Consider the following 23,134-nt stretch of genomic DNA (forward strand, 5'->3'; position numbering starts at 1 on the left):
TACACTGAACAGACAGAACTATAAATACACAGGTAAATAAACGAACACGGCTAGACAAGGATAAACTACTAATGACATGAGACAAGGACAGGAAACAAACCAAATATGGGCATGAAACACAGGGAGCACGTGGAAACACAAGACACACACAACAGAGGTCTGACATAACTCCCCCCTCCCTAAACAGTTCCATCAGGGAGGGGGGGTGGGCGCTATGGAGGGGAAGTTATGTCAGACACAGAAACATACACTTGAGGGGGCCTCCAGCGCAAAACAGACAGCCGAAGGCCATGGTGGAGCAGGGAGCTCAGGAGGCCATGGCAGGTGGTCTTCATGGCCGTGGCCGGCCACTCCAGCCTGGAACCCTTCCCCCAAAATTTCCCTGGGGCAGCTCGGGGGTATCAGGGTGTCCGGGACCAAACATACTGGCAAAAGTTAAAAAGACCTTGGTCACTGGTCAATACGGCGGCAGCCGGCTCACACTACAACAATGGTGTCAGCCGGCTGGTTGACCATCTCAGTGGCGGGGACCGGTGGGCTGGAGGAAGCCCCTACCGGGGATGGGCCGAGTGACCGTGGACGGCGGGTTGACCTTCCCCGTGAAACCGCGAACTAGAGGGGCCTCGGCCGGTGGCGTGATACCCCGCGAACAGCGGGGTCCGTGAGCCGCGGACGGAGGCGTGATACCCCGCGAACGGTGGCGTGATCTCCCGCGAACGGCGGGGACGGTGAGCCGCGAACGGCGGGGTCGGCGAGCCGCAAGCGGCGGCGTGATCTCAAGCGAATGGCAGGGTCGGAGAGCCACGGATGGCGGCGTGATCTCCCACGAACGGCAGGGTCGTGAGCCGCGGACGACGGCGTCATACCCCGCAAACAGCGGGCATGAGTCAGCAGCGATCCGGCGGGCATGACTCAGCGGCGATCCGGCGGGCTTGAGTCAGCGGCGCTCCGGCGGGCTTGAGTCAGCGGCGCTCCGGCGGGCATTGAGTCAGCGGCGCTCTGGCGGGCATTGAGTCAGCGGCGATCCAGCGGGCTTGACTCCCGCGAACGGCGGCATGACTTGGGGGAGCCGCGGACGGTGGGTGGGCTTTCCCCACGGACCGCGGCGTAATCTCCCGCGAACAGCGGGCAAAACACGGGAACAAAATAAACACACTAGAAAACTGGACAAAACAAAACGAAGTGAAAGGACGACGCTTACTGTACTGGTCAGGTCTTTTGTCACGATGCACACAGCAGGGAGGATCAAGGACACGCAGAGACGAGGACGTAAGCTCAAATAACATCTTTACTGGAGACGGGGCAGGACAAGGCAAGGCAGACATCAAACACCGGAGAGTAACGAGTAGACCAGGCGACAATACACTGAACAGACAGAACTATAAATACACAGGTAAATAAACGAACACGGCTGAACAAGGATAAACTACTAATGACATGAGACAAGGACAGGAAACAAACCAAATGTGGGCATAAAACACCGGGAGCCTTTTATTTTCAGAGGTCTGAAACTTGTACTGCAGTTATATCTGATCAAATGTTCATTATTATTATTCTTTAGCTTGGGTTGAACAAATCATTTTTGCTTAGATGGAACAGCAGCTACGCTAATTATGTCTCTGTTTGTTTCTCTGTTTCTGCCACGGAATTAACATCCCGTGGTAACTAGGAATGAAAAAGCTTCAGTCTCGATCCAACCCTTAAATTATCTGAGATGACCGAACACCTGAGGAAAGATGATGCCAACCCCTCAGAGGACTTCGGAGGATGCCAATGCTCAGACAACATACAGAATTACCAAATTTTGCCATAAGTTAAACATATTAAGGTTCTGCAATATATAAATATATTGTGGAAATCTAAATTCCTGTAGAGCTGCTTTGCAACGATTTGTATCTTAAAAAGCGCTATACAAATAAACTTGAATTTAATTGAATTATATTAAAGGGAGAACACTTTGCCCACTTTATGTATTAAATATGTTCACGATTTGAGTTTGAATCACTGTTTTCATTCAACTAAAAAGAGGACCAGCAGCCAGGAAAACACTGCTGAGTTTCAGAAGAGACAACTGGTCTACTTACTGTAATGCAATTTGGCAGAGGATGCAGATTTTTATTTTTTTCCTTTACTGTACTGTACTGTAATGGTAACAATTTACAATACTGGTGCAATAATATGCATTAACTCATGCTTAATGGACAGATCACAATTTAATGTTTAATCACAATTTAATGTATGACTCATCGAGAACGGAACCATTTACAGTATTACTGATTAATCTTCTGGGGTCTGAGGGTGTTTTGGGGGCCTGGAGAACTTTCGACATGCCCTGACATTTCTGCTTCTTTCTGTTGCTTATAAAAATATAAATGGCTAAAGTCTAATAAAACTGTAAACAGCACAAACTGTGCTACAATAATATGTTAGCAGCATTTATGTACATGATTGTGTGTTCGAGAAACAACGTTTATGCGTGGTTAGTGAAAAACTAAAATGTTGAAGTCACTGAAATAAGACCATAAAACACATACAGAACAATTGTTCACAAGACTTTTGAGAACTGGATCTTGTAGCCTAGAATTTTTGCTTCAAAATTATGTGAAAATCATCTTGTTTATTTGCTCACAGAAAACAATACATTGATTTAAATTTTTAAAGACATGTTTTGTGATTGAATGCCAATATGCGAGGGAGTGGTAATGTCCTTGAATATTAAGGGATTTTCACCTGAGAGACAAAGGGCCCTCCCCTAAAGGCTACTAATGGGCCATCAGTGTGACTGTGACTTTGAGGCAGGTAAGAGAGAATGTGAGGAGATTGAAAAAATGGGTTTTTTAAATTATTTGTATTTTATTTACAACACAGTATAATAAAAAAAATCATAATGAAGGTCAAAGACACATTATTGTGCACACTGATCTAACCACAGAGATGTGAACAGACTTTGACTCATTCCTGCAACATATTCTGTTCAACAAGTGAAATAAATAAATCAAACCTGATATTTACATGTTATTTAAGTATTTCTGCTACTTTCCATGGATTCAAGAAGAAAAAAATATTATCAGTAGTCAAGGATCTTGTTTTACCATAGAATATCAGTGTAGTTGAATATCTGATGTTGGTGCAGCGCTCTCAGAGGAAAACAGCTGGAAGAGATTGAAAGTCAGCAGGAGTCATCATCTGTGGTGCAGGTGTCTGATTCAATAAGATACAAACAACCAAAAGAAAAGAAAAAACATTTGTGAGCATGTTTATATCAGGAGCATCTGTATATATATATACGTTTTGTAGCCATAGACTCATTCATGCTTTGTATTATCTTAAAAAAAAAAGACATTTTATTTTTGAGAAACTAATTATTATTGTTTAGCACGCTATTAAAATCTATTTTTGAACAGAGTAGGCTATTAATAATAAACATATTGTAAACATACTTAGACTCGTAGCATTCATCATGTTACAATGTACTCTCATATTACTTTTATTGTTTTATATGGAGCATGAAAACATACTTGCGCCGTAAGAAATTTAAATTCAATGAATTGCCCATCATATTCAAAATGTTTTACTGGATTTCAAACATTTTAGTCAGGAATTACAGTTTGGGGAAAACCCAACTATGATTTTGTAGTCATATAGCCACCCTGAACATCATGTATGATTTTATACTATAGAAGATATGATTCTGCAGTCATAGACTCACGCTGTCACAAATTCAGCCTCTGTGGCACACGCATGCTTTGTACTATAAAAGGATGTACTTCGTACTATAAAAAATATATTTTATATCTGAGAACTAATTGTTATCGTTTAGCACGCTATTCAAATATATTTGTGAACAGATTATTAATAATAAACATGGTCTAAACTTTCTTAGATGCGTAGCATTCATCGTGTTGTAGTTTGGGAAAAACCCAACTAGTAATGTGTTCAAGTTTATGTCACAATAACACGTTAACTTATGCAAAACATAAAAATTCCTTACTCATCAGATCGATCTTCTCTACTTGATGAACTCTTGTTCTTATTTTGAGGGAAATCCAGCCTTTACTCAGCGCGTCTTCTTCCAGAAACGAACAGTATTGCAGCGATGAACTTTTCACTCCTGACTCTTTCTTTATGTTGGGCGTCTCCAAGCGAGTCACGTGGTGATTTACATGTGAACACGAGGGGGCAGGATCCCATTAAAAATAATGAGCTAGACTGGACAGACTGAACATCGTGATGGTTTCATACGGATTACTTCATCACAGAATACTTGTATTCGATATGACTTACTTCATTTGAAAGTAGATACTTCAAGCTTTCTATAGAGATAACTCTCATGTCTCTGTGTTGAGTATTTGCTGAGTTACACTTCATTTTAGTGACACGTTTCTGAAAACAGTTCACGGAGAAGACAGAGAGCGCACCCTGTTTGTTTTCTTTATTCTTCAAAAGCACAAAGTTTAGTTGTTATTATGAGTGTATACAAATAAAAATAGACCCCTTACAGATTCGAATGGTGTATTGCTCTTATCTGAACGATCAAAAATGGCAGAATAATTCAAGCTCATTTCTGCCTTATCAGGAAAATCTGCCCCAAAACGCGTATACGCATTTGTCGGCCCCAGAGGGTTAATGCCTCAGCTATGAATGAACATTGCATATGATTAAGTAAACAATAAATTGTTAATTAAATGTGTAAATGTATGAATTACCTAATACCATATTATATTAACTAATTATGTACGCTCATATGTTAATAACTGCAGTGGTCAAAGCTATGCACTTCAACTTCCAGTTGTCTGCTTTTAATTAATCATTAGCGAATGATTTGCAAAGGTATCATTATGTTATGACTTTACCTGTTGAGGCACATGACTGTTAATTAATTGTTTAGTAAACATGCCATTGTGGCTATGGTTTTTGTATTAATTTTAAATCAGCTAGTGGTCCTGTGCCTCATCAAGTAAAGTCATAACATAATGGTACCTTTGCAAATTGTTAGCTGATGATTAATTAACCCATTGGGGTCAGTTGTATCGCCGGCGATACGAACTCGGTTTTTTTAAGATAAGTGCAAAAGACACTAAAAATACTCTGTTGATTTTGATCACACAAATAAGTGTTATACATCAATCGAAACTGTTAAGTGTCTACTTTTTTTTTTGAGTACACTCACGATTACAACAAAACTTTGAGGTTTTGGGGAAAAAAGAAAACAAACAGGGTGCGCTCTCTGTCTTCTCCATCTCCGCGATCTGTTTATAGTAACGCGTCACTAAAATGAAGTGTAACTCAGCAAATACTCAACACAGAAACATGAGTTATATCTATAGAAAGCCTAAAGTGTCTGCTTTCAACTGAAGTAAGTGTTGTCGAAAACAAATGTTCTGTGATAAAGTAATCCATATGAAACCGACACGATGTTCAGTCTGTCCAGTCTAACTCATTATTTCTAATGAGATCCCGCCCCCTCGTGTTCACATGTAAATAACCACGTGACCCGCGCGCGCCTGGAGATGTCCAACAACAAACAGTCATGAGACTCTGTTCATCTCTGCTACTGTTCATTTCTGGAAGAAGTCGCGAGTAAAAGCTGGATTTACCTCAGAATAAGAGGAGAGTTCATCCAGAAGACATCGATCGATCTGATGAGTAAGGTAATGCTTGTTTTTTGCGTTAGTTAGCATGTTATTGTGACAAACCTGAATGCGTTTAGTTGGGTTTTTCCCAAACGACAACATGATGAATGCTACGCATCTAAGAATTGTTTAATGTTTAATGTTCACAAATAGATTTAATATCGTGCTAAACAATAACAATTAGTTTCTCAGATATAAAATATCCTTTTTTTAATGGTACAAAGTACATCCTTTTGTAGTTCACTGCATACATGAGTCTATGGCTGCAGAATCATAACAGCTTCTATAAAATCATGCATACTAGACTATATGACTGCAAAATCATAGTTGTTTTTCTCCCAAACTGTAATTCCAGACTACAGTGTTTGAATATGATGGACAATTCATTGTATTTAAATTTCTTACGGCACGAGTATGTTTTCATGCTCTATATAAAACAATAAAAGTAATATGAGAGTACATTGTAACATGATGAATGCTACGAGTCTAAGTATGTTTACAATATGTTTATTATTAATAGCCTACTCAGTTCAAAAATAGTTTTTAATAACGTACTAAACAATAATAATTATTTTCTCAGATATAAAATGTATTTTTTTGTGTACGATAGTACAAAGCATGCATGAGTCTATGCTCACAAATGTTTTTTTTTTTTTGGTTGTTTGTATTTTATTGAATCGGGTACCTGAACCACAGATGAATCCTGATGACTTTCTTCGAGATGTTTTCCTCTGAGAGCGCTGTACCAACATCAGATGGTCAACTACACTGATATTCTATGGTAAAACAAGATCCTTGACTACTGATAATGTTTTTTTCTTCTTGAATCCATGGAAATATGTAAATGTCAGGTAATTGTTTCACTTGTTGAACAGAATCTGTTGCAGGAATGACTCAAATCTGTTCACATCTCTGTGGTTAGATCAGTGTGCACAATAATGTGTCTTTGACCTTCATTATGTATGTTTTGATTATACTGTGTTGTAAATAAAATACAAATAATAAAAAAAAACATTTTTTCAGTCTCCTCACACTCTCTTACCTGCCTCAGTCACAGTCACAGTGATGGCCCATTTGCAGCCTTTAGGGGAGGGCCCTTTGTCTCTCAGGTGAGAATCACTTAATATTCAAGGCTATTACCACCAGTGTTAATTTTGGCAGGCATTTTTGATTTAGTCTTAGTCTTTATCTTGAGACGAAAATGCTTAATAGTCTTAATCACATTTTAGTCATTTGAGTCTATCATAGTTTTAGTCTAGTTTTAGTCGACGAAAAGTCATTGCATTTTTGTCAACTTTTAGTCATTACTTTTAGTCTAACTGCAGTTACCAACATTTATTTTGGTAGCTATTTTATATGTAGTATTCTAACAAAAATAGTCATCAATACTTCTCTCTTTAGACCAAAACAATTAAGCTTAGTTATGAGAAATTTGAATCAAGGATTGAATTTGGAAAAACTGGAATAAATTTTCATTTTTTTGGTAGAAATATAAATTAAACTCATTTTTCAGATACAGTAGGTTTACTTAAGTATACATTTATTTAACATCTTTTGTTGGTTAACATTTATGACAGATAATTAGGAATGCTGTCCATTTAAGACGGAAGGTATGTATGTAATAGCCTACTGACATACATTCAGTTTTCACCCACCTGTTTAACCTGTTAACCTTCACCCCCATTTGGGGCCTCGCAGGTGAAAGAAGTGAAAGAAGACACTCTGGGCTTTACTATCTATCATCCAGAGTTGATAATGCTCCAAAAGATAAAAAGTTATAGACACTGACGTGCCTTGAAAAATGTTTTTCCACACTGAATGTTTTTTTATTTCATATACAAATACATGATATAAGTCCTGGAGCAATCCAGAAAAGTAATGGATCGAAAGCCACATGTCTCATGAGTTCATATTTCAAATTTGAAGAAGATACCATGAAAAATGAGATTCCTGCAATATTTTTTCTGAAACTATTTATAGTCCCCCCACCCCCCTGTTTGAGGAAAAATAACCACCAAATGGATTGCAGAATTATACAAGCTATTTTAGTCATTATACATGTTCCTGCATAGTTTTTCAATTATAAAATAATAGACAGATTTATTTGAGCACAAAAAAATACAAAAATAATTATTTGAGTAATAAAAAAGGAAAAAAAATAGAAAAAAATGCTTTGTATATAGTATGTATACTGAAGTATTCTGATTGCCAGACATGAAGTGATATTGGCAGACATGGTCATAGAGTCAGTAATCACACGCTGATGTGCTTCCATTCAGATGATAATCAAACAGATGGGCCATATAATCAATAATAGCTGATCAATGAATCACAATGATAGTCGTCATAGAGTCGGTAATAAACACGCTGATGTCCGTCCATACATATTATAATCATGCAGATACGGCCACATTCGCCACACAATACACACACACACATATAAAAAATGTAGAAGAAAAAAAAACAGTTTTTTATGGATAAAGCAGATCGCTAAGTTACGCCCCCCGCTCAGATGACAGCGTCACACGCTGACTGGAGGGTGCGCCAAATTCAAATAATCTATATTTCGCTTTTCTGAGACTTTTTTTTCCGTGGACGGTCTCATTCTGTTTGTAAAACTGTATGCTACAGAACCGTGTTGTTTTCTTACCACCAAGACGCTGTTTTTGAGCGTAATTTATTCCATAACGGACGCGAACAATAACTCTCCCGAAGAAATGAAACGTAAACAAAGGAATATTCATCCTTATTACAACGTTATTGTTTCGCTGGACTAAAAGTGCTCGCTGGGATGTTGTTCTGTGGACCCTTACCTCTCTAACTAAACTGGGATTTCAGCAGTGGACGCGTTTGTGGCTCGTTATTACAGAGATAAAGGTATGTACTGCTTTTTTACTCTGCGTGTCTGGATGTGTACTGCTTACACAAATGTAGCAAATACATGCTTTCCATCGAAAAACAGCGACCTGTATTCGATGCTTGAGGCTTAGACCCTCAGAATGATATATAGTTTGTCAAGATTAACTTTGTCCCGTTTCATTTATTCTATTAGAAAACAATGACACATGCAAACAAAGAGCGTTCAGTGCGACGTCGCTCTGGTGAACGTTAACAGGTTAAGCTCACTTAAACCATAACGGACTGTATTTACACGAGATGCTCTACATGATAGACATTTTGGACTGCTGTGTGTGTATTTGAGCACTGAGAACTGATCGCACGCTGTACTATGAGAACTGAAGAAGTGGAGCGTGCACGAGAGAGAGCACTTCTTTCAGCGCGTTTCCGCCTATCGCACCTTCACTAACTTTAAGTTAATCGACAATGAATTGTGACTCCCGGGAAAAACGGGACGTCTGGTCACCCACTCCCTAACCCTTCGGTTGCTGAGGCCATTGTTTCAGAATCAGAATCAGAATCAGAATGAGCTTTATTGGCCAAGTATGTTTACACATACAAGGAATTTGTTATAGTGACAGAAGCTCCACAGTGCAACAGAAGGACAGTAACAGGACAGGACACAGGTAATGAAACAAAATAACAGGAAATAGCCAATGACCAATGTACAAAGCAGCAAAAAAAAAAAAAAAAATACACAATATATAATATATAATATAGGCGACTATGTATGTACAGGTCAAGTATGTGCAAATTAGAAATGAGAAAATAAAATAAAATAAGTGAGTGTGGTGAATGGATAATGTATTAGTTGTGTGTTCTACGTTTATTTATTGAGTGTTCATGAGATGTATTGACTGAGGGAAGAAACTGTTCCTGTGTCTGGTCGTTCTGGTGCTCAGAGCTCTGTAGCGTCGACCAGATGGTAACAGTTCAAAGAGGTTGTGTGCTGGATGTGAGGGGTCCAGAGTGATTTTACCAGCCCTTTTGCTCACTCTGGATAAGTACAGTTCTTGGAGAGTGGGGAGGGTTGTACCAATGATTCGCTCAGCAGTCCGGGCTACCCTCCGTAGTCTTCTGAGGTCAGATTTGGTAGCTGAGCTGAACCAGACAGTTATTGAGGTGTAGAGGATAGATTCAATGATGGCAGAGTAGAACTGTTTCAGTAAGTCCTGTGGCAGGTTGAACTTCCTCAGCTGGCGAAGAAAGTACAACCTCTGCTGGGCCTTCCTGACAATGGAGTCAATGTGAATATCCCACTTCAGGTCCTGAGAGATGGTGGTGCCCAGGAATCTGAATGACTCTACTGAAGTCACGGTGCTGTTCATGATGGTGAGTGGGGGGAGAGCAGGGGGGTTTCTCCTGAAGTCCACGATCATCTCCACCGTTTTGAGCGTGTTAAGCTCCAGGTTGTTGAGACTGCACCAGACAGCCAGCTCCTTAACCTCCTGTCTGTAAGCAGACTCGTCACCGTCCTGGATGAGGCCGATCAGTGTGGTGTCGTCTGCGAACTTCAGGAGCTTGACAGAGGGGTCTTTAGATGTGCAGTCGTTGGTGTAGAGGGAGAAGAGCAGTGGGGAGAGTACGCAGCCCTGAGGAGCTCCAGTGCTGATGGTTCGAGTGCTGGATGTGAATTTGCCAAGCTTTACTAACTGCTGTCTGTCTGTCAGGAAGCTGTTGATCCACTGGCAGACGGAGGTGGGGACGGAGAGCTGAGTTAGTTTATTTTGAAGGGTTTCCGGGATAATGGTGTTAAAAGCAGAGCTGAAGTCCACAAACAGGATCCTCACATAAGTCCCTGGTCTGTCCAGATGCTGCAGGATGAAGTGCAGTCCCATGTTGACTGCATCATCCACAGACCTGTTTGCTCTGTAGGCTAACTGCAGGGGGTCAAGTAAGGGTCCAGTGATGTCCTTCAGATGAGCCAGAACCAGTCTTTCGAATGATTTCATGGCTACAGACGTTAGTGCCACAGGTCTGTAGTCATTAAGTCCAGTAATTTTGTGTTTCTTTGGGACGGGGATGATGGTGGAGCGTTTGAAGCATGAGGGGACTTCACACAGCTCCAGTGATCTATTGAAGATCTGTGTGAAGATGGGGGCCAGCTGCTCAGCACAGATTTTTAGGCAGGCTGGTGACACACCATCTGGACCAGGTGCTTTCCTTCTTTTGTTCTTCCTGAAGACCTGGCACACATCATCTTCGCTGATTTGAATTGTAGGTGTGGGGGAGAGAGGGGTTGCTGGAGGTGTGAATGGTTGTGTGGAGGGGTGTTCTGGGCGGGTGTGGGGTGATCGTTCAAAACGACAAAAGAACTCGTTTAAGTCGTCTGCCAGGTGTTGATTCTCCAGAGTGCTGGGGGGTGGTGTTTTGTAGCTGGTGATGTCCTTTAATCCTAGCCACACTGAAGCCGGATCGCTGGAAGAGAATTTGTTCCTGAGCTTGTCAGAATAATTCCTCTTTGCCACTCTGATCTCCTTTTCCAGTGTGTATTTGGCCTGTTTGTACAAGACTTTATCCCCCTTTCTGTGAGCATCTTCTTTGGCCTGACGGAGCTGTCTGAGTTTGGCAGTGAACCATGGTTTGTCATTGTTGTAGAATAGATGAGTCCTGGTAGGAATGCACATGTCCTCACAGAAACTGATATAAGATGTTACAGTCTCTGTGAGCTCGTCCAGATCATTTGCCGCAGCTTCAAAAACAGACCAATCAGTCAGGTCGAAACAGGCTTGTAAATCCCGCTCTGTTTCGTTAGTCCATCTTTTAACAGATCTTAATACAGGCTTCGTAGACTTAAGTTTCTGCCTGTAGGATGGAATAAGATGAACCAAACAGTGATCAGAGAGTCCTAAAGCTGCTCGTGGAACCGAGTGATATGCGTCCTTTATTGTTGTGTAACAGCGATCCAATATATTACTGTCTCTGGTGGGACATGTAACATGCTGTCTGTATTTTGGCAGTTCACGGGAGAGATTTGCTTTATTAAAGTCCCCGAGAATGATTAAAACAGAGTCCGGGTGTTGTTGTTCACTCTCTGTGATCAGATCAGCGAGTTTCTGTAGAGTTGTGCTCACGTGCGCTTGCGGTGGAATGTAAACACTCACGAGAATGAACGAGCAGAACTCCCGCGGCGAATAGAACGGCTTGCAGTTAATGAAGAGCGTTTCTAGATCTAAACAGCACATCTTCTTTAATCACTAGTTCGCGTTTTGGTAGGCTATCCGTCCACTGCGGCTGCCATACTGAGACTAGATATGCAAACGCCCCTTATCCAATGACAGAGACGCACATTTTGAAAGACAAGACAGTTAACTTAGCCTATAGGATGTATTTTGAATGTCCGGTAGTCATCAAATAACATTTTAGTCCCGTGTCGTCTTGTTAACGAAGACGTCATAAATTTCGTCATAGTTTTTATCATCAGATATTAGTTTTAGCTCGTCTTAGTCACAGAAAAAAGGTTCGTCGATGAATATTTTTCGTCGTCGTCTTCGTCAACGAAATTAACACTGATTACCACTCCCTCGCATATTGGCTTTCGATCACAAAACATGTCTTTAAAAATTTAAATCAATATCTTGTTTTCTGTGAATGAGTAAGCTGAATGATTTTCACATAATTGTGAAGTAAATATTCTAGCCTAGAAGACTGATTACACAAAAGTCTTATTCAGGACGATTTAGTGTGGCTTTTATGGCCTTATTTCAGCTACATTTTTTCCCCCAAAGCTTACTAACCACGCATAATATTTTTTTTCTAACAAATGCAAACATGTACATCCACCTTGGTCACATATTATTGTAGCATAGTTTGTGCTGAATACGAAAAAAATACATGTTGGTCAATAGTATAAGTAGCTGAAATAAGCACAAATATCAGGGCATGTCAACACATTGGATTCAATTTGGATTCAATTTATTGTCATTGCACATGTAGGTACAAGGCAACGAAATGCAATAAAGAAGAGAATACAGCACAACATGAGGAAAGAGAGGAGAAAAAAATAGTCCTCACACTACGCTCCTGAACGAGAGTGCAGTGTGAGAACAGACAAAAACCTCAGCATAGAGCACAGTCAACACAGGAACATAACTTGCATAGTAATCCAATTCAGACGAAAACAGCCATCCGGCCTGCAGCCATTACAGCGCGAACACAGACCCGTTGTCAACTGACGGGATGAAGCGACGAAGGCGTGGGGATGGGGGTAGGGAGGTGAATATCTGTATGTGTGTATGTGTAAGTTCGTGTGCCTAGAGATCCGCCACGCTGGCACTCCAGACAAGTTGTCTCAGTCCGCAGATTGTATTGCCATGGAAACGACCTTGGCCGGAACCCAAACGCTCGACAATCACAAGGTGTTTGTTGAGGGGGGAGGGAAGAAAGAGCGTCTCTCTGCAGTATTCATCCGGGGAGTTAGATTCCAGAACAACCTTGCCAAGCTGTCTGTTGTTTTGGGAAGCTGAAAGAGATAAGATTGTTTGGTCTTTGGGCGAAAAGCTGCCTTTTAATTTCACATCTTATTCTCATTGTCCATTCTGATCTCCTTGTCCATCAATTTTCCTTTCCAAAGCCGAGAGCTTATCCGTGATCGAATCCATATTGCGGTTAATAGTCTCTGCTTCAGAGTTGACCGCTGCCAACTGCTTCAATCATGACGGGCAGCCTTGTGAGGTTTTGGACAGCTTTTCCCGTCTCCTGAATTCTCCGATAACAGGGTAACACCTAATCCAAACAGCAGAAACCCAGTTATCATGGTTCCGAATAGGTAGATGTCTTCAATGTCCTCCACGGAAAGAGCCGCCAGACACACGACCCGCCACCTCTCCCATGCGTCCATCGTGTAGCCAGCTGCGAAAGTCCCAGCAGGACACTTGGGTTCTCCCGATCCCAAGATGGTGTCAATTGCATTAAGAGACCAGTTGATCAGATCCATAATTTCGGTTTTGTAGAATATTGCGGAGAAAGTCTCTTCAGTGTCAGACAAGGACAAGACAGGACAGAGCAAGCAGGGGTGATAAGGGCAGGGAGGGAAGAAAAATGCGACCGCCTTCGATGAGAGCCAAACGAGTCACGAGAACACATCTCAAGGGCCCCAAAATTACCTCAGACCCCAGAGGGTTAAAGCAACCAACTGGATTTTAAAGTGTACAGCTTTGACCATTGTGGTAATTAACACATGAATTTAAACTATGTCAGTCCTGCGTCTTGATTTCCCCTCCTCTCGTGTCTCTATTTTGATCTTCCTCGTTCCTGTGATTATTAGTTAATTAGTCCTGAGCCCTATGTGATTAGTCCTAACCTGTTTCTGTTCATTTCCTAGTGTTTTTAAGCCCTGTGTTTCCCAGCCCCTGTGTCCAGTCTGATCGTCATCTATGTTCGTCTCTCCCCAAGCTCCTCGTCTTTATGTTGGATTTAAATAAAGAAGTCATATTTGAATCTCCACGTCTCCACGCTCCCTTGTTTCCCGAGAGGGATCTGACAAACTATTAGTTAATTATTTGTTATTAAGGAATTAATACATGAAGAAGCATTTAATAAATTGACAGTATACTGTATTGTATTGCATACCAACTTCATATTGAAATTCTCTGATATTTGAATGTCTCATTTATTTATGTAATTAAAGAACATTGCATATGATTAATAGATTTAAGCAAACAATAAATTATTAATGTACTCATTTACTTATATACGTAACCAACACCTTAACTTTCAATCAGTCACTACCAGTGTTAATTTCGTTGACGAAGATGAAAAATATTCATCAACGAACCTTTTTTCTGTGACTAAGACGAGAGCGTTGATGAGCTAAAACTAATATCTGATGATAAAAACTATAACGAAATTTATGCCGCGTCTTCGTTAACAAAATGAGACGCGACTAAAATGTTATTTGAAGACTACCGGACATTCAAAATACATCCTATAGGCTAAGTTAACTGTCTTGTCTTTCAAAATGTCATTTGATAAGGGGCTTTTGCATATCTCGTCTCAGTATGGCAGCCGCAGTGGATGGATAGGTAACCAAAACACGAACTTGCGATCTGAAACAATGTTATCAGCACCCGAAGGTTTAGGAACTGGGTGACCAGATGTCCCATTTTTTCCCAGGAGTCACAATTCGTTGTTGATTAACTTAAAGTTAGCGAAGGCAGGATAGGCGCGATGGCGCAGATAAAAGTGCTCTCTCTCGCACATGCTCCACTTTTTCAGTTCTCATACAGGGTGCGATCAGTTCTCAGTTCTTAGCACTCAAATACACACACAGCAGTCCAGCTGTCTATCGTGTAGAGTCAGTGTATCTCACGTAAATACATTTACAGTCGATTATGGCTTAAGTGAGCCTAAACACTTAATGTACACTTAATGTATAAATGTACACTTGTTAAGTAAACCTACTGTATTTGAAAAATTAGTTTAATTTGTATCTCTACCAAAAAATGAAAATTTATTCCTATTTTTCCAAATTCAGTCCTTGATTCAAATTTCTCATAAGCTTAATTGATTTGGTCTAAAGAGAGAAGAATTGATGACTACTTTTGTTTGAATACTACATATAATATAGCTACGAATAAATATTAATAAATGTTGGTAACTGCAGTTTGACAAAGTAATGACTAAAAGTTGACAAAAATGCAATGACTTTTCGTCGAGTAAAACTCGACTAGAAATATGAAAGACTCAAATGACTAAAATGTGACTAAGACTAAGCATTTTCGTCTCAAGATAAAGACTAAGACTACATCAAAAATGCCTGCCAAAATTAACACTGGTCACTACTACATCAAGTCAGGTGAACCGACTGATTGGGATCCCTACCAAAGCTCCACTGATACTGTCCCTTCCAGCACCCTGCATAAGTCTCCAGATCCCTCCTTGCCTAAGGCAAGATGATGGGACAGGGCTTAAGCAGAACAAGTCTAATGGTGCTGTTCCACATGACCCAAATCGGCGAGACTTAAATAACAAGCGTAGCTTTTCCACGGAACAGGGGGCACTGCAGAAGCCACTACCTGTCACAAATGGAATATAGAATCCAGTAACAAGTGAAGTAACGAGTTTATTTGCAACAATGAATTACAAGGTTCGGTGAATAGCTGAAGGTCTCAAGTGATGAGCAGGTCTCAGAGGCATGGGAACTGCGAGGCACTGACTCGACCCCAGGCAACCGGAATCCGAGGCAGGAAAACAAGTAGGAGACAGAGAACTGGAGAGAAACACACCGGCATGAGCAAACAACGATCTGACAACGTGCGAAGAAAATGCGAGACAGATAAAGGCAGCGGATAACGCACAACAGGTGCGACCGCGCTGATTAGCTCATCAGCACCGAGGTTGCCGGAGCAACGCTGACAAGCAATCAGAAAGTGACGCACGAACACACAAAGAATGAACACATGTCAAGAATGACACAAAGAGTGACACTACCTTCCCGAAGGAGGTTTGTGGAAAATACGCACATGGACTCCGTGGGTGTATGCATATGGAAATCTCTGGGGTGGCTTTTATAGACTCACCTGGCAGAGATGACAAGGTGAGCTCTGTCAAGGAAAGACACTGGGTTTCTAAATAGAAGCTATCCATGGAAAAGTCACATATGGGATCGCCTCAGGGTCACTATATAGGGAGACCCAGCCTAACCCTAGTACTCAAGGATTCAAAGGGATAAAGGCCTCTGCCACATCCAGCAGCCAAGGGTAATGGAGGAACTCAACAGGGTTTGCCTGTAGGAACTCTCTGGAGAATAAAATTGCATGTATAGAATAGCGCAGCAAGCCGACACTGAGCCGGGGCCTCTTGGTGTTTCTACCAGTTTGAGGTGGAAACACAGGAGGATTCCGGCTCTACATGTAGCCTATAGAATCTAGCAAACGTGTTCGAAGACGCCCAGCCTGCAGCTCTACAAATATCTGGGGAAGTCGTGGCCTAATGGTTAGAGAGTCAGACTCGTAATCCAAAGGTTGCGGGTTCGAGTCTCGGGCCGGCCGGGATTGTAGGTGGGGGGAGTGAATGTCCAGCGCTCTCTCCACCCTCAATACCACGACTGAGGTGCCCTTGAGCAAGGCACCGAACCCCTAACTGCTCCCTGGGCGCCGCAGCATAAATGGCTGCCCACTGCTCCGGGTGTGTGTTCACGGTGTGTGTGTGTTCACTGCGGTGTGTGTGCACTATGGATGGGTTAAATGCAGAGCACAAATTCCGAGTATGGGTCACCATACTTGGCCGTATGTCACTTCACTTCAGTTCACTTCATCTGTCAGCAAGGTGCCATATGCCAGTGGCCAGGAAGATGCAACACCTCCAGTAGAGTGAGATCATAACCTGAGCGGACAGGGTACGCCCTGGGCTTCGTAAGCCAATGCGATGGCATCCACTATCCAGTGGGCCATCCTCTGCTTGAAGACAGCATTTCCTTTCTGCTGGCCTCCGTAACAAACAAAGAGCTGGTATTTCACAAAGCGTTTTAGCACTAAAACTAGCTCCTAAATCTGTGAAAGGTTAGGAGTAGTTAAGAGGACTCCTAAGTCACTAAATCCAAGCCACAGACTATTCCTAAAATGGCTGTTTCTGGCAATCTGCCTCTGAACATAGACATTTTAGAAACATTTGATGATAATGACCTTTTAAAAAGTTATCAACTCTGGTTTTGGAGGTTTTCCTTTAATTAAATCCTTGTTTTCATTAACCAGTTGGACAAGAAGTAACAGTTCTTCTCGTGTCTAGTTTTTTTTTTTTTTTTTTTACATTTGTACTTATTACTATCAGCCACAAATTTTCTACTCTGTTAATTAAAAGGCTTTTTATATGCATATCCGCTAATTGTTTTTGAGAATCATACATGTAAGAGGCTGACAATTAGATACATATATTCTTGTTTAATTAGTGACACGTATCCTGCATTTTAAAACTTTATTTTGAATACGGCAACATAATTTTGCGCTCTACAATATTTCCATGAGTTAATCTCTGACAGAGACTATTAGCCAATCATTGTGAGCATAGTTAGTAAACATGCTGATATCACCCATTGAAACGAGGTCAGCCCTACCCATACTCTTGGCTTAAGCCTTGTCTCTATTCCTTAGTACAAGATTGTCTCGGCAGCTTTGTTAATAGGTTTTAAGAGAAAACTCTTAACTAAAAACTTTTACTGTTATTTAGGAGAACTCTTAGTGGTAAGATAAAATGTTTTATGAATGAGAAGAACCTCACTCGATTAACAGGTTCCACTTCAAAGCATAAGCCCGTTCTTATAGACGGTGCACGTGCTGAAGTGATGGTGTTAAGTACCTCTTGGGGTAAGTCACCTAGAATATCCGTGTCCACAAGGTGCCCCGTCTCTGAGTCGGAAGATCCTTCCTCAGAGGAATGCGCCAGGGAGGGCCTGTAGCGAGGAGCATGAATTCTAGGAAACCGGTAAGTTTAAGCTCACTGAAGGAAACACATTTGCGAGGGTCCTGAGGCCAATTGTGTGCCAGTGCATCTGTGCACTTTTCCCAGTTGACCCAAAGCCCCAACACAAAGCCCCATGTCCCTGTATTCGCATAAATCTCGAGACTGTGCTAGTATCAGCCAGTCGTCAAAATAGTTGAGGATGCGAATGCCGTGTGTTCTCTCAGAGGAACAAGGGCTGCCTCTCCAACTTTTGTGAAGACGCGAGACGAGAGGGACAGCCCGAAGGACAACCTTTGAATGCAAACCTCAGGAATGGCCTGTTGTCACGGAAGAATCCAGACCTGAAAGTATGCGTCCTTCAGGTCGATTGCGGCAAACCAATATAGTGGACGGATGCATTCGAAAATGCATTTCTGGTAAAAATTTTGGACGGCAGCTTGTGAATAGCTTGTTTCAAAACTTGCAGATCCAAGATTGGCCATAACCCACCACATTTCTTGGGTACAATGAGGTATGGGCTGTAAAACCCTGTCTTCATCTTGACTGGAGGGACCAGCTCTATTGCGTCCTGTGCCAGTAGGACTATGCCATAGCGTGCAGGGCAGAGGTAAGGCAGGTGCTGTAAGCTCCATCAGTCAGACTGGAGGAGTCCTTACATGTCCGGGAGGGGAGTGACAAGTTAGCCCAGCAGGTGGCAGCGGACTTTGGACACATTTGCACCATGACAGACTTCTCCACCGGTGGGATGCCGTCATATCCCTTAGCCGCCCCACCATCGAAGACGATGAGGGGGGAGGACATTAGGTTGGTATTGGGCAGTAAAAGGTGCCATCCATGACTTAGTGAGCTCCTCATGCACCTCTGGGAAGAAAGGAACTGGGGCAGGATGCTGAGAACCAGCGCAAGCCTCCCTGAGAAACCTATCGTCCAACCTTGAGGGCTCGGGACAAGGTGGAGGGTTCCACTCGAGCCCTACCCTGTCGGTGGCCCGGCCGAGCATAACCATCATCTCTGTGACAAACTCGGAAAACTCTACCGTTCTCATGCAGCCGAATCCGAATCCCTAGATAGAGAGGTTTCACTCTCCAATGCAGAGATGGTCATCTGTACATCCGATGGTGCCCAAAAGGATACGACTGGTACACATCCCATGGATGGTCCAACACGTTCCTTCAGCTGCTATGCTTACTTCTATGCGCCGGAGGGATGAGGGTACCTAGGGGGTTGGTTACCCAAAAGAGAAGAACTCATCATAATCCTTAAGTCCACCAGGCATTTGCCCACAGCCTTTGTCTGAGTTTGGAGAGGATGATACATACAGGGAAGCGACACTGGGGCTCCACGCCTTTGGAGGAATTGGAGTCGCGAATACAGCATCAAGATGGTCATCTTCCCACAATAGCTACATGACTCATCCACGAACGCAATCTGGCTTGATGCCCAGGCATGTAAGACAATAATCGCCCAGGAGCAGGAAACCAACAGATCCAAGAACGCATGAGCGGAATGACATCTTTAAAAAGATGCAGTGTCACAATCGTGTTGTTCTTTTAAGGGGAAAAAGCTCTTTTATTATGTGCTGACGCACACAGCCTGTCGCAACGTCGCACCAACACAAACAGGAAAAGCTCTTTCTGTCACTCTCCAAAACAGGCAGGAACAACACACTGCTCAGCTCTGAAGCGAAAAGCAAAGATGCGATGCACCTGCTGCTCATTATATACCCGAGCTGTGGGGCGGGGCAGCAGATGCAAATATCGCATGCCAATGTGCATTGGCTCTTTCTAGTTTCACTTAAGGTAGATTTGCTCTCTGCCGAAATCCCTATCAGTTGGTTCACCTGACTTGACGTATTAGTGACCGACTGAAAGATAACTTTTCTTTTCTAGTGAAGTAGCGTGCATTTGTTGGGGTTTGTGTGCAATATGAGGCCAAATACAATAAGTTTTTGACTAAAATATTTGAATGTGAAGTTTAAGGTTTGTGTAAGCTGGTGTGTAGTTTTAAGAAAGTGTTTATGAGAAAAGAGTGAATTGTTTCATCAATTGGGTGTTAGCAATCAAGAGAACCTGTAATAAATTTAGATTTAACACACATACGGTTGACAGATAAACCATGCTCCTAATTTTAGTGTTGTTGTTAATATTGCAGATATTTCAGCAGTTTGCTTCATGCATTCAGTTTAACAGCATTAAGAAAAGATGACACACTTATGATACTGAGCTGAGGACATGCATTTTAGACACTTACATTATATTCATGCTCTGTCCATACATGAAATGCATGTCTCCAAAGGAATTCAGTTTTCTGGCGTATTTAACTGATCAGGTAATTTCACTGTTATGTCCCATTTCACAGATAATAAAACGCATAATTTAAAAACAACCAGTCATATTTCTTGAAATTTACATATAAACATGTATATAATGAGTAGGTTACTTTCTATGACACCCCCACCCCAGCACCTGTCATGTATGCTGAGTTTTAAGATATGATCTCAAGTTCAAGTATAATTTGAACTGTTTTGAACAAAAACACACCTGTGTGAATGGCCCCTTAGCAAGTTAAAGGACAGAGTTAAAAAGGATTAAATTGGAATGACTACTGCAAAATGTCTTTGTGGATATATGATCATATTTGTAGAGTGAGTTTAGGAGGACAAAGATGTTCAACTCACCTCTCACAATGAGAGAAACAGCAGAGCTTGATTTTGATGAGTTTGGTCTTCCATCTCTCTTTCCTCCACAAAAGTACAGATCCCCATCCTCTTTAATTAGTTCTCTAATAGTGAGGGTATCTCTGTTTACAGTGTGACGCTCAGATGTCTGTAATATTGTATGGTTTATAGAGCCTTTATACCACTCATATCGCCAGTCACTGTATGTCTCCATCTTACACGTCAGATTGACTGTTTCGCCAGAGAATACAGGATTTCCTGGTGTCATAGTCAATGTAGGTCTGGGTAAATCTATAAAAAAAAAGACGAAAATATAAAGTTTCAGTGAAAAAACAAAATGATATTAAATAAGAATTACATTCTTTCGGTCTAAAGAATTATACTTTGTAAATATTTTACAACACATTAATTTATGCCATATTTATTATATTGTTCTGTTGTACTGTCATTAGTTTTGTCATGTCAGTTGTTGTAGAGTGGCTCTGGCTCCATGATATCCTCAGACAAACACCTCTGACTTGCCATAGAAAGCAGAATGAAGCCCCTGGTGAAGGAGAGCTGAAGATCTCCAACTACAAGCTCACATGAAGTGCAAACGAATCAACCTCAGCAGACTATCTGAAGACTTCATTGACTCATTTAACATCATTATCTGTAAGTCACGTCATTCTCTCTGACTTCAGTACAAAACTCATCAGTATTGAACTCTCTTGCTCAAGTTCTTTTCTATTCTGATGAAAGTCAATGGATATCATCTGTAACCACAGTGACAGTGACTACAGTAAATACCAAAGAAGAGTGAATTGCAAAAAAAAAAACAAAAAAAACACTCACCTGATACAGTCAGTGTAACTTCATTACTGATGTCTGATTTCTGTGAGTCTGATCTGTCTCCTCTACAGCTGTATTTACCACTGTAAGACACGTCGTCAGCTGTGAAACTCAACTCTGCTGCTGCTGTAGTTCTGTATGGATTGTGAGTGTTTCCATCTTTAAACCAGCTGTATGTCCACTGAATGCTTCTTCCTCCTTGTATGTCACACGTGAGAGTAACTTTCTCTTCTCTGAACACAGCCTGATCTGGCTTCACCTTCACCACAGGTTTGGGTCTCTCTGTATTAATACACACATGAGTAAATATTGAAACAGCATCACAGCAGAGTCCTGCACGTGGGCGGGTACTCTACGGGTGTCAGTCCTTGTCTTGTGTTTCCCTTCCTCTCGTGTCCCTATTTGGCCATCCTCGTCCCTTTAATTAGTAGTTAATGTGTCCCCAGCCCTGCATGTGATTGCCCCACACCTGTTTCTGTTCTTCCTTGATAATTTCCCAGTGTTTATAATCCCTGTGTTTCCTAGCCCCTGTGTCCGGTCTTAAACGTCATTGATGTTCGTCTCTCCCCAAGCTCCTCGTCTCATTGTGTGTATGTCTCTCCAATAAATGTGCTTATTGGAACTCCTACGTCTCCTCGCTCCTTGTGTCCCGAGAGGGAACGTGACAGAAGACCGGACCTACAAAGTAAGCGGCGCTCCTTTTCCCCCGTTTTGTTTTCCGTTTTGGAAAGTTTTTTGTTTGCTCCTTTTTTCCCGCTCCCTCCATGGCGATGGAGTTCGCCGCCCGCCTCCGCGCCCTGATACTCCGCGAGCTTCCCTTCGTGGAGTACGCAGAGGAGTTCTGCGGGCTCGCGCAGAGTTCGGATCTGCACGACGCGGCCATCCTCCACCTGTTCCGGCTCGGAGCCTGTTACAACTACCCCATGGACCTCCCAGACACCACAGGATTGACCTGGAGGGTAGGAATATACCGGTGTCTGGGAGACTTCCGGGTCCGAGTCGGAGCTAGCCCGCCGTCGTCCGCGGCTCTCCCGAGCCCGCCGCCGCTCGCGCTTCCAGAGCGCCCCCGCGAACTCGCGCTTCCAGAGCGCCCTCCAGTGCCTGCTCCTCGCAGGTGGACTCCTGCGTCCCCGCTGGTCCCGCCCAGCTCTCCTGCGTCCCCGCTGGTCCCGCCCAGCTCTCTTGCGTCTCAGCTGGTCCCGTCCAGCTCAGCTCTTCCCGAGCGCCCCCAAGTGTCCGCGCTTCCAGAGCGCCCTCCAGTGCCGGCTCCACGCACGTGCCCTCCAGTGCCGGCTCCACGCACGTGCCCTCCAGTGCCGGCTCCACGCACGTGCCCTCCAGTGCCGGCTCCACGCACGTGCCCTCCCGTGCCGGCTCCATCCAGCCCTCCTGAGTTCCCGCTGGTTCCTCCCAGCCGTCCTGAAGTCCCGCTGGTTCCGCCCAGCCGTCCTGAAGTCCCGCTGGTTCCGCCCAGCCGTCCTGAAGTCCCGCTGGTTCCGCCCAGCCGTCCTGAAGTCCCGCTGGTTCCGCCCAGCCCTCCTGAGTTCCCGCTGGTTCCGTCCAGCCCTCCTGAGTTCCCGCTGGTTCCGTCCAGCCCTCCTGAGTTCCCGCTGGTTCCGTCCAGCCCTCCTGAGTTCCCGCTGGTTCCGTCCAGCCCTCCTGAGTTCCCGCTGGTTCCGTCCAGCCCTCCTGAGTT

At 42.8% G+C, this 23,134-nt stretch overlaps 1 protein-coding gene across 2 annotated transcripts in view; it reads right to left on the reverse strand.

The window, feature by feature from the left end:
• LOC306868694 (Fc receptor-like protein 5) overlaps positions 1–23,134 on the reverse strand; it is a 188,114-nt gene that overhangs the window by 36,409 nt on the left and 128,571 nt on the right. Inside the window, exons 19-20 of one of the 2 annotated variants that reach the window (XM_079414984.1) lie at positions 21,442–21,720; positions 20,608–20,898 (exon numbers count right to left, since the gene is read on the reverse strand). In XM_079414984.1, the coding sequence (XP_079271110.1) occupies positions 20,608–20,898; positions 21,442–21,720 (570 nt within the window). The remainder of the gene's footprint in view (positions 1–20,607; positions 20,899–21,441; positions 21,721–23,134) is intronic. The other variant, XM_079414985.1, reaches the window with a different exon arrangement.

This window comes from Barbus barbus (assembly GCF_936440315.1).
Source record: "Barbus barbus genome assembly, chromosome: 4".
NCBI lineage: Eukaryota > Metazoa > Chordata > Actinopteri > Cypriniformes > Cyprinidae > Barbus > Barbus barbus.